Consider the following 12,665-nt stretch of genomic DNA (forward strand, 5'->3'; position numbering starts at 1 on the left):
TATTCGGAGGATTTTGTGCTGGTTATTAAGAAAGTGTTCTTGTTTGGTGAAATACACACTGGAATGTTTAAGGGTAGCATGTCTACCCATTAGATAGCATGTCTGTAGTTGCTCTCAAAAGGTTCAGAAAAAGACTAATGATAATACGTAAATATAAATTATAGATAATACCATATATATATTACATATCTTTATTATATATAAGAAAGAACAGGAAATAAGCAAATGCAATAAAATATTAACAGTGGAGGGGTCTGTGCGAAGGTGAGTTCTTTGTACTTTTCTGGCTACTTTTCTATAAGTTTGAAATTATTTCGAAATAAATTATTTTTTAAATAAATTACTTTTCAAATGAATTATTTTCTAAAAGCAAGAAAAAATTCTAAATGTGGCCTTGGAGGCAAAAATCAGCAATGAGCACAGACAAAGGGTCAGAGTTTGCACAGTGATTGAGCCCTTAGATAGCTACTTTTTTCTGTTCAGTAGCCAATTTAAGTCAGGATAAATAATAGGAAATACAGCACAACAGCTTCCCAATGTACAGCATGTCAAGGTTCAAGTCCCTACTTTGGTTAGTCACCAACACTACCATTTATGGGTCATCACCCAATTAATCTTTAACCTACTCTCATGAGTAGGGACAGAGCTAGGCACGGGGGTTTATAAAAGTGTAAGATGTGGTCCCCCACCCCCAGGAACGTGATTACAAGGGAGAAATGGGATATATGTCAGTGATATTCCACAACAGTGCTCAAGCTTAATGTTGAAGAAATAGAACAGACAGTTAACGCTGACAAGCTTTACACAAGGAAAGGATCACCCGTGAGGAGAGCGGTCAGGAAAGCATTGGGAAAGCAGTTTGGATTCATACACTCTCAGGAGAAATGACAGGCTTCATCTACCCTGGCTGGCTTTCAGTGTCTCCTGACACACCCTCTCTGATGTAGCCCACCCCCACTTGAATACTTCTAGAAATAGTGATGCATGTTCTCCTGAGGCAGCCCATTTTCCTGTTGATAAGATCAGATTATTTGGAAAGTTCTCTTTTATGTAGAGCCAAACTGTGCCTCTTTGTAGGTACTGTTGCTTTCTACTTTGGGACAACACAAAATAAGCTCAATTCATCTTCTGCCTATAAACCCTTCACATATTTGCAGACCAGTCTCATGTCTCCTCTTATTTCTCTTACTCCTGTCAAACATTTTCATTTTTTTTAACTGTTACAGATTTATTAGCTCCTTCACTAACCTAGGTGGACTAATCTGTCAGTGAATCCAAAGGATGTTCCTAGTAAGCTGTGGTCTCATTAATGAAGAATATAATGGGATTTTTACCTCTCTAAGATGGAATACCACATGCTATTAAATGCAGCCTAAGATTGCATTAGCTTTCTTTGGCAGCAGCATGGGCCATGTTGAGACTGGAATGCTCACGTGTTTTCCATGTGAACTGCCAACCCAGTTTTTCCCCCAGCCTGCACCTATGTAGTTGATTTTATAAGTGTAGCTTTTTGCTTTACCCCTACTAGATCTCATCCTAAAATAAAGAATTGGTCCAGCTTGAAATCACTGAGAATTTTGAGTCTCATCTCATGGGTAGGGCATCCCTTTTTTATGTGTGTTTTATGCAAAATCGATGAAAAATAGTACATCCAGCACTGGTTTTGTTTTTATTAAAAAAAAATATGACCAACCAGAGAGCTTAAATTCATCCCTAGAGATTCTCCCTCCAGGTTGATTGTGATCATTAATCAACTGTCTTTGTTGTGGCCTTTAACGACTATTAAAAATAGTTCTCTATCCAATCCCCCTTGGTGTCATTTGAGGTGAGTTGACTGTCAGCTCTTTCACTAACTCTTGTTTTTGAAGGATCCCATTTTTTAAAGTTTCCCTACAAAATTTAATGTAAAAAAGAAGACACAACCTGACTGTGAGGCATCATCAAAACCATTACAGTTAAGAAATTCACTAACAAAAGGAGATGTATACCTCCCATGAATGAAGATGACTAAAACACACATTTTAAACACTTTCCTTGATAGGCACCAAGTGAATAGCTTGGCACTGTGAGGGAAAGGTAAAGAAATTATAAATTGAAACAGAAGGGTTGATGTAATAAAAGGCAAGCAACATCAAAATGGAATTCTTATCCCATAAACTACAGGCACTTGTTGTTACAGATAACAAAAGCCTGAAATCAGAAAGCTTTTCTTCTAACAGTGAAAGTCAGAATATAATATGACTTGAGTAATATGTTACAACTTATACATCTAATTGTTTTTTTTGTTCCTGCTCCTCAGAATTGATCAATGTTAACATCTTGGAATATGTGCAGCCAGATTTCTTTTAAAAAAAATAATTGTTTTTATAAAAGTATACATGTTGTCCTTAAGCAATTTGAGCAAAGCAGAAAACACAAAAATGAAAATTAAACATTAAATTTTAGCTAAAATTAATAGGAAAAGAAAGTACAGTGAACATAAAGTGTTTCTTCAGTATGAGAGATAATTTTCTTTAAAAAAAAACCTCTAAATTTAAGAGATTACAAAAAACATTAAGATGTTAGAGTCCACATTTTTATTACATGCTTTAAATGTATGTGAGGGTTTTTTTTTACATTTTTTTTATTGAAGTATAGTTGATTTACAATGTTGTACCAGTCTCTGCTGTACAGCAAAGTGACTCGGTTATACACATATATACATTTTTTAATATTCTTTTCCATTATGGTTTATCCCAGGAGATTAGTTATAGTGTCCTGTGCTATACAGTAGGACCTTGTTGTTTATCCATTCTAAATGTAATAGTTTGCATCTACCACCCCCAAACTCCCACTCCATCCCTCTCCCTCCCCACTGCCCCTTTGCAACCACAAGTCTGTTCTCTATGTCCGTGATTCTGTTTCTGTTTTGTAGATAGGTTCATTTGTGCCATATTTTAGATTCCACATATAAGTGATATCATGTGGTATTTGTCTTTCTCTTTCTGACTTACTTCATGTAGTATGATATATACACCACACCTTCTTTATCCACTCATGTCGATGGAGTAGAAATCGTGCTGCTCTGAATATAGGGGTGCATGTATCCTTCTGAATTATAGTTTTGTCCGTGTATATGCCCAGGAGTAAGATTGTTGGATCATATGGTATTTCTAGTTTCCCGAGGAACCTGCATACTGCTCTCCATACTGGCTGCATCAATATACATTCCCACCAACAGTGTAGGAGGGTTCCCTTTTGTCCACACCCTCTCCAGCATTTCTTATTTGTAGATTTTTTAATGATGGCCGTTCTGACTGGTGTGAGGTGATACCTTATTGTAGTTTTGATTTGCATTTCTCTAATAATTAGTGACGCTGAGCATCTTTTCATGTGCCTCTGGCCATCTGTGTGTCTTCTTTGGAGAAATGTCTGTCAAGGTCTTATGCCCATTTTTCAATCAGGTTGTTTGTTTTTCTGTTGTTGAGTTGTATGAGCTATTTGTATATTTAGGAGATTAAGCCCTTGTTGGTCACATCACTTGCAAATATTTTCTCCCATTCTGTAGGTTTTTTCATTTTTTGTGGGTTTTTTTGTTTTTTGCTTTGTTTTGTTTTTGTTTTTTTTTTTATGGTTTCCTTTGCTGTGGAAAAGCTTTTAAGTTTGACTAGGTCCCATTTGTTTATTTTTGTTTCTATTGCCTTGGGAGACTGACCTAAGAAAACATTGGTACAATTTATGTCAGAGAATGTTTTGCCTATGCTCTCTTCTAGGAGTTTTATGGTGTCATGTCTTATGTTTAAGTCTTTAAGCCATTTTGAGTTTATTTTTGTGCATGGTGTGAGGGTGTGTTCTAACTTCATTGATGTACATGCAGTTGTTCAACTCTTCCAGCACCACTTGTGGAAGAGACTGTCTTTATCCCATTTTATAGTCTTGCCTCCTTTGTCAAAGATTAATTGACCGTAGGTGTGTGGGTTTATTTCTGGGCTCTCTATTCTGTTCCATTGATCTATAGGTCTGTTTTTATACCAATACCACACTGTTTTGATTACTGTAGCTTTGTAGTATTGTCTGAAGTCTGAGAGAGTTATGCCTCCTGCTTTATTTTTTTCCTCAGGATTGCTTTGGCAATTCTGGGTCTTTTATGGTTCCATATAAATTTTTGGATTACTTGTTCTAGTTCTGTGCAGAATGTCATGGGTAATTTGATAGGGATCACATTAAATCTGTAGATTGCTTTGGGTAGTATTGCCATTTTAACAAAATTAATTCTTCTAATCCAAAAGCATGGGATATCTTTCCATTTCTTTGAATCCTCTTTAATTTCCTTCATTAATGTTTTATAGTTCTCAGCATATAAGTCTTTCACCTCCTTGGTCAGGTTTCTTCTTAGGCATTTTTTTGATATGATTTTAAAAGGTATTGTTTTTTACATTCCCTTTCTGATATTTCATTGTTAATGTAAGAAATTATGCATCTAGTTGTTGACCTAATCATTAACAGAGTGCTTAATAATTAAATCTCCCTTCCATGGTTGTTTTGACCTTTAGAACAAAGCATAGTTTACTTTCTGACCTCTTGATATTATAGAAAACACTATAAAGCATAAAAGAATTTTTTTTACTCTAGGAAGGTTAAGCACTTGGTAAATATATATATATATATATATTTATATTTATATTTTGAGCATCAATCCTCTGGAGTTCTAAATTTATCATTCTCTGTGGGATGAACCAACCACAAGCTAGAAAGTTTAGGAGTGTTGTTGGTCCTATTTATTGTTGCTATTTAATTACATCCAAACCCAGACATCAATTCACATCTTGAGTTCTAATTGCTTTTGAGAGGTCTGTGCACAGAACAATAGCTGGAGTGACTCTTCAGAACAGAAGTTGTAAATATAGGTTCTTCCTGATCTTAATGAATTAAAACCAAAGGAGGGGAGACAGTTTTGTTTTGAAGAAGCCATCTGTTTATTTGTGTACAGTGTTTGTATTCAAATTTCAAGAAATTCATCAAGTATAAAGCATCAGAATTCATAACACAGAAAACAGGAGTACTGAACAAGCATACAATTTGAGAAAACCAAGTAGCTAATGAGGTTTTGAACCTCTTTAGTTTAATCTTCTCTAGTGCCAAGGAGAACTCTCTGGTGTGTACAGTGCTTGTCTTCCTTTGCATTGATTCTTGGTACTTCAGGGCTCAAAATGTGAATTGGTGACAAGTGCTAAGGTAGTGAATTAGCAGCTGTCAGCTCAGCAACTGTGCCAGCATAATCCTTGATTTAGAGCACTTCTCTGGTCCTTGGTTAACAGGCAACTGAGTTCACCAGAAATGAAATCTGTCCCAGATAGCTACACGTGCATAAACGGATGAACATTTATTTAGGAAACAAATGTCAATTAAAAATGTCAGCCAGAATTGTATATGACTCTAGGCTTTAGGGTAGGTGCCAACTGCAAGACATTTTTAAGGACCTGAACCTGGACATTTGACTCTGCACTCATCAGTGTGATGTGTAAGCTTATAGCTAGAGCCGGCATTTTAGGCATAAAATCATCACTTCTTTTTACCTGTCTAAGGCAGTAACTTGATTACTCTTGCAGTGAAGCCCTCTGAAACCATCTTCACCCCCTGGCCTTCTTTGACTTTCTTCTGCATTTACATATCCTCAGCTGACTACACGTAATCAAGAGTGCAAATTGCTATATTATGCCCTTAGCCTTGTTGCATGGATGATTTGTGAATGGATATCATGTTTTCAGCTAAATGAAGGGAGTCAGCGTAGCACAATAGATAATTCCTCAACCACCCTTAGGTATCAGTTTCCCTCATCTGTTAAATAGCCGATAATACTACGTATTTGTTGAGAATAAATGAAACAATCCTTGTCAAGCGTGTAACATGGTATCTGGAATGTGAGGGGCTCGATTCGTTTTTACAAATAAGTTTTTTCTATCTTTCTTGGTACTAGGGCACTGTTATCCTTATAACACCTAATGAGTGCTTGGTAGATAGATCAACAAATGAATGAAGGTACATTAAAATGAAAATCTAAATTGTGAAATCAGTGGACAGCTATTTAAAATAGAATAAGGTGACATCTTGCCAAATACAAACCACAGACATATATCATTTTGTCCAGGAATTATATGTTCCAATCTTCATTTTTATAGGTGAAAATTTAAATTAAAAAATGATAAATGACATGTTAAGTCAAATGGAGCTATTCCTAGATTTTCTGCTTAGCATTATACTAAGGTGATTGGCTCTCAACTCCTTCGCTCATTTAAAAAAATCTCAGTCTGTATCTTTTCCTGTGGGTCAGTTAACCAATGGAGTATATTTTGATTATGTGACTTGCAAAAAGCCTCAGGTTTTGAAACAAACACTTTTGTCTCCCATTACCTCTTAGCTAGGAGTACCTGTTTTTCACTTCTCATTTCATGAACATCATTCGTTCAGCAGTGACTAAAAGCACACCAGTCCACGCATCATGAGCTTTACCTACTTTCAGAAAACAGCAAAAGTATGTCCCTCCACTAGATTATAATCTATTTATGGACACAGACTTTCCTTTTTTAACAACCTGAGATGTTTGCTTTCCACAGTTGGATAAAAGGGTAGAAAAACTGTTTTAAATACTCTCTTTAAAGAGGAAATTTTAGTGGGTGGGTTGTTGGAAAAAAAGACCAATCAAAAGTCTTCTATGAGACTCCATTACAAAATTTTCAGCTGAGATTTTAATCTAAGAGCTACGTTCAGTAAATGTTTATGTGCCACACAGAGTGTGAAACACAACCCTGTGAATGTTGAAGGGGATTAACCATTGCTTTTATATTGTTTTTGTTTGCTTTTGATTTGTCTTCTTTATTATGGTTTGTTTGGTTGGTTTTGTTTGACTTGGTTTAGTACAGAGAAATTTCTGGAATATGGCTGAATTCATCATTTTATTCCTTAGGCACTTATATGACCTTTTTATTTAACTCAAATTGCTTTTCACCATTTTATTCTCTGGCACCATTTATGAAAGCCAATTTCAGTGAGAAATAAGAGACTACCTATGTGTGAATGTAGTTTTAGAGTTTATAGAGTTTATAAACTATCTTGGCTAAGCAAGTCCTTTCTGTTCCCAATTAAAACTGTAATGTAAAGGGTGAATTTTAAAATGAATTAGTAGTCCTTATTTTAAAGAAAGAATATGTGGGGCTTCCCTGGTGGCGCAGTGCTTGAGAGTCTGCCTGCTGATGCAGGGGACCACGGGTTCGTGCCCCGGTCCGGGAAGATCCCACACGCCGCGGAGCGGCTGCGTCCGTGAGCCACGGCCGCTGAGCCTGCGCGTCCGGAGCCTGTTGCTCCGCAGCGGGAGAGGCCACAACAGTAAGAGGCCCGCGTGCCGCAAAAAAAAAAAAAAAAAAAAAAAAAAAAAAAGTAATACATGAGTAAAGTCAGAGAAAGACAAATATTATTATATCATTGATATGTGGAATCTAAAAAAAATGATACAAATGAACTTATTTACAAAGCAGAAAGACTCACAGACATAGAAAACAATCTTATGGTTACCGAAGGGGAAGGCGGGAGCTACGTTAGGAGTTTGGGAGGAACTGATACACACTACTGTGTATATAAAATAAACAAGGACCTACTGTATAGCACAGGGAACTATATTCCATATCTTGTAATAACCTATAGTGGAAAAGAATCTGAAAAAGAATGTGTATATATGTATAGCTGAATCACTTTGCTGTACAGCAGAAACTCACACAACATTGTAAATCAACTATTGTTCAATAAAAAAGTTATATATACATATAATTTTGTCAGTGATGTTCATTACAGCATTATTTATAATTATAATAAAATTTGCTAAAATGTTTACTAGTTTCAAAGTGATTGAAACTATTAACAGCATATTATGCAGATTATAAAAATATGTGGATAAAGGTATAAGCCTATATTAAGTAGAGAAAAAAGGAAAATCACATGTGTAGCATGTTTACAATAATGCAAAACAAGACAACTGAAAAATTATGAATCCAAAAGACAGGAGGAAATTATACTAAAATGAAAATAGGGGTTTTATCTGGACAGTCAGAAACTAAGTAGGATTTTGTTTTGTTTTGTTTTGGTCCCTCCTTTCAAATGCCCTGAATTTTCTAAATTCCCTATACTAAACATGTATCACTTTTATAATAGAAAAAAACCCCAACAAACTTCAAATTAACATGGATTTTCCTGTTTGCACTCAGCTGTAGTATTGCTTTCTAGTGAAACTGGGGAGATCTAAAAACCTTTTTGAAGAGATAATTTCAGAGCAGTCTGCCAGCAGTAGGCCCTTCCATAAGTGTCTTAAGAGAGCTAACCCCAGTGCTCCCCAGCTGAGTTCTGCTGCTCTGTGAAGGTTCACATAATAAGTGTTTTCATCTTTTCATATTAAAAATGACCTCCTGGCCCGACTCTGAGCTTCCCAGATGACTAAGGTTTGCCGGGCACAGACTAAGACAAAATAAAGCAAAACTCCTTAGTATTTCATCCTGCACTTGGATTCTACGTTTTATTTCCACACCAGCTCACAGGCTTTGTTGTTTTGCTTTGTTTTCACTCTCCAGATCCAACAAGGGTAATGGTACCCCCTTCCAGTATGGATGTCACTGTTGGAGAAAGTATCGTTCTGCCATGCCAGGTAACCCACGATCACTCGCTAAACATCGTGTTTACTTGGTCATTTAATGGACACCTGATAGACTTTGACAAAGACGGGGACCACTTTGAAAGAGTCGGAGGGGTAAGTATTAATATCAAACTATCCCCAGGAAATGCAGTCAGCAACTAAAGTTCTCAAAACTGACTCAGATGAGTCGTTTAGACTAACTTTTGTTCAAACACCTTATTTCCAAAAACTCTTGGTTAATATCTGCTCCTTTTTGAGTGATGATTGCAGCCCTGCTCATTGAGCCACCTATAGGCCATGCCTTTTCTTAATCCTCATAATCCTTAACTCTATAGGTTAGTTATTCATTACTGTGTATGAATGAGAAAACTGAGGCTAATGGGAGCTATGTGGCTTACCTGGCCCTCACTGCTATTAAGTTGCAGAAATCAGCTTCAAACTTCAAATCCCAAGTTCTCTGCCCCATACTGTACCATATGCCATTGAACCTGATGAAGAAAATAGCTTAAGGACAGTTTACTGAGATGCTTTTAGGCTGCTGTTTAAACACCCTTTGGCTCTTGTAGAAGACTTATCATTGTGAGGTTAGGGCTCTCTTTCTTGAATCTGAAAGTCTGATCAGATTATTTAATATCTCCAGATAATTTGAATTCTAATCGTTGAATTTTCAAAATGCCTTACTTTTCATAAAATACACATAGCATCATTGAACTCTTACACCAAGAAGAGGTTAACTCTGGAAACAGTTTGAATCTATCACAATCATTCTCAAAAATAATTTTTCTGCCCTTGGGACTTCCCTGAAGGTCCAGTGGTTAAGACTTTAGCATCTAATGCAGGGGGTGCAGGTTCAATCCCTGGTGGGGAAGCTAAGATCCCACATGCTTCACGGCCAAAAAAACCAAAACATAAAAAAAAAACAGAAGCAATATTGTAACAAATTCAATAAAGACTTTAAAAATGGTCTACATCAAAAAAATCTTAAAAGAAAAAATTGTTCTGCCCTAACATAGCCCTACTCTCCTATTAGCAATGAAGATTCGGGGGATGGGGGATAAATTGGGAGATTGGGATTGACATATACACACTACTATACGTAAGGTAGATAACTGATAAGGACCTATTGAATAGCACAGGGAACTCTACTCAATACTCTGTAATGACCTGTATGGGAAGAGAATCTGAAAAAGAGTGGATATATGTATGTATAACTGATTCACTTTGCTGTACACCTGAAACTAACACAACATTGTAAATCAACTGTAGTCCAATAAAAATTAAAAAAAAAAAACAGGTTCATTCTGGCTGCTATTATCATGGAGGAGTCCAATCAAAGACAGCAGAATATAAGCATGAGTCTGTGTTGAAAAGCCCTCCCATCCCTCATGCTCCCACAGGAATCGGATTTACTCACCTCATCTTACCCCCATCCGTTATGTTGGGAATAAACGGGCTAAGGCTTACAGATTATCTGTATTATATGTGGAGGGCCTATGTTCCTCTCAAAGATAATGCTATTCCTCTATTTACATTCTCGCTGCCTTTGTCAAACAGTATCTCTCCGCTGAATTACAGAACACCAAAAATGATCTGAGTAACTATTTTCTCAACTCTCCCAAGGATCGTATACAACTGGTACCATTTTAGATGCATGAGACAGAAGTTAATTCATTACATCAGTGGATGACTCGAGTCATTAGTAATTCTCTCTTGGAGTCCTGGTTGAGGAAGGCTGGATGAAATTGCCATTATTAACCATTCTGAACCACTTAGATATGGTTCAGCCTAATAACTTTGCCCAAGTGAGAGTGATATTAACTACTTCACAAAGGCATTGAGGATGTTAAATACCTTCAGGTCTAGAAAACTACATAGCCCAATGCCTACCACAAAAGAAGTATGTGAGAAACATTAACGGTTGTATTCATTGAAGGAGGGTAACATTAATTCTAATAACATGAGCATATATACTGAGAAAACCTTCATAGATTAAGCAGAATATTTGTTTTCAGACTAAAATAAATGTCTTGGGCATAAGAGATAATAAAAAATAAAAATATTATCTCTCAGAATGGCACGGGCACCAACCAATCAGAACACATGCTTGGGCAATCAAAATAGATGTCCTGCCAATCAGACAGATATGCACTTCATGCTGGACGGGCTGCACGTCAGCCAGGGCTGAGGCACAGATGGAGATACTCGTGATGGAGTCAAGCACTAGTGACCACCTTTTGTCGAGACCTCTGTCCATGGAATCACTCTCATTAGCCTTTTGTATGGGAAGTGTTTGTCTCTTTTGTGATACCAGTACTAGCACCAATCAACCATTGCTAAGAAGTAACTGCAAAATGTGGGACAGCGCTACAAATTGTGAGAGCTAAGTGTATTAGCCACCAGGATCATAAGTGTGTATAGGGTTAGCGCTGGATAACAGAAGAGGTAAGGAAGCAATTCTGAAGTCAAGCCCATTTCTCAGTTTCTGCTTCCAGTGTCAGTGTGGTACAGACGATGCTTGGGAGAGCCGACCTATTGCAGTGTTCGGAAGAGTTATTATTTCATTGTCCTCTGAGCGGCTCTGAGTGTTCGGTCAGGAACAGAACAGACAACAGTGCTGCTTTGTTCTCTTTGGTAGGAACATAAATGTAGATCTCAGTAAACAGTTTGGTCTGTATGACTTTGAAGGGAAAGAGAAAGTTACTGGGGTCTGCTTCTGTGAGACTCATACCTCAATCCCGAGTTTATTTTTCTTGTTGTTTCACTTTTACGTTAAAAACACAAATGTGGTCAAAATCTGCAAATAAGGAGAGCACACTCCAAACGACACAGTCATCAAATTCTGTTAATGGATTGCTGTGCTCTGAAATCTGCTGGCTACAACTGGTTTCTTTGACCTTCAAGCCCTTGTTGAATAAAACAAATTATTGAGATAGTGTAGCCATTTCCTTTAAACCACTGTGCCTTCCCACTTTCCCTGCACATACCCCCTTGTGAGGCATATTTTTTGTTTAAGCCTCTGTTCAAAGTCCTAGCGCATGAAATGTCTTAGGTAAAGTAGTATTAATAATCATGATGATGATGATAACTTATATTTGCAAAGTGCCTAATCATTTATCAAGCATTTTCCTATATATCAGCTCTTTAATCCTTACAGAACCTCTGTGAAATATGGTAGCAATTACCCTATTTTACTAACAATTATAAGACTTGATTAGTAAATAGTAGAATCTGGATGAGAACCCAAGTGTTATAAATGAAATATAGATTTCAGGTTTACAAAAGAAATTCACAGATCTCCTTGAATTAGATTTAATGTCTTTGACATAATTGTTTCACAAGGAAAACTGATCGTAGCCGTCCGTAATACTAGTTTAAATTTACCCTGTGCTTCACAGTTTTCCGGATTTCATATACACATACAATCTCATTTGATTCTCACAAGCTAGCACGGTAGGCAATGCATCCTTCTTTCACAGGTCAATAAACTAAGGCCCAGAGACATTAAGAGACTCACAGGAAGTCACACAGCAGGGATCAGCCCCAGACAACTAAGTCCCAAAACTTAAGCTCTCTCTTGACGATATGCTTTTGCCTTTCTCCTAATCCTGTTTACAACTCTTGGCGGTTCTGTGTCTTTCATTGCCGTGGGTAAATATGTAATATGCTGCACTGAAACCAAGGAGGAAAACTAAGTACACATTTAGAATGAGAATAAGATCTTTCCAGCTGATAGGACAGCAGTCTGGTAACGAGTAGGGACTGGAGCCTGAAACTCTGTGGGCTCACATTCCGGTTCTGCCACTGATCAGCTAAGTGACTCTAGGAAAGACGAATAACCTCTTTGTGCTTGAGCTTCTTCATCTGTAAAGGAGGGATAATAAAAGGACCTACCTCACAGGACATGTCAGTATTTGGTGTAATATATGCCTGCCAGATATTAAGGACCATTAAGTATTATCCAATATTATTGTCATTTAGAAGCATAACCAGAGGGCCAAAATAACCTATG

The 12,665-nt window shown here is 37.0% G+C and overlaps 1 protein-coding gene across 1 annotated transcript in view; it reads left to right on the top strand.

Annotated features, from left to right (window-relative positions):
- Positions 1-12,665, top strand: part of CNTN4 (contactin 4) — an 817,087-nt gene that overhangs the window by 777,845 nt on the left and 26,577 nt on the right. The window contains exon 15 of the mRNA XM_019947613.3: positions 8,595-8,770. Within this exon, the coding sequence (XP_019803172.1) occupies positions 8,595-8,770 (176 nt within the window). The remainder of the gene's footprint in view (positions 1-8,594; positions 8,771-12,665) is intronic.

This window comes from Tursiops truncatus, chromosome 10 (genome assembly GCF_011762595.2).
Source record: "Tursiops truncatus isolate mTurTru1 chromosome 10, mTurTru1.mat.Y, whole genome shotgun sequence".
NCBI lineage: Eukaryota > Metazoa > Chordata > Mammalia > Artiodactyla > Delphinidae > Tursiops > Tursiops truncatus.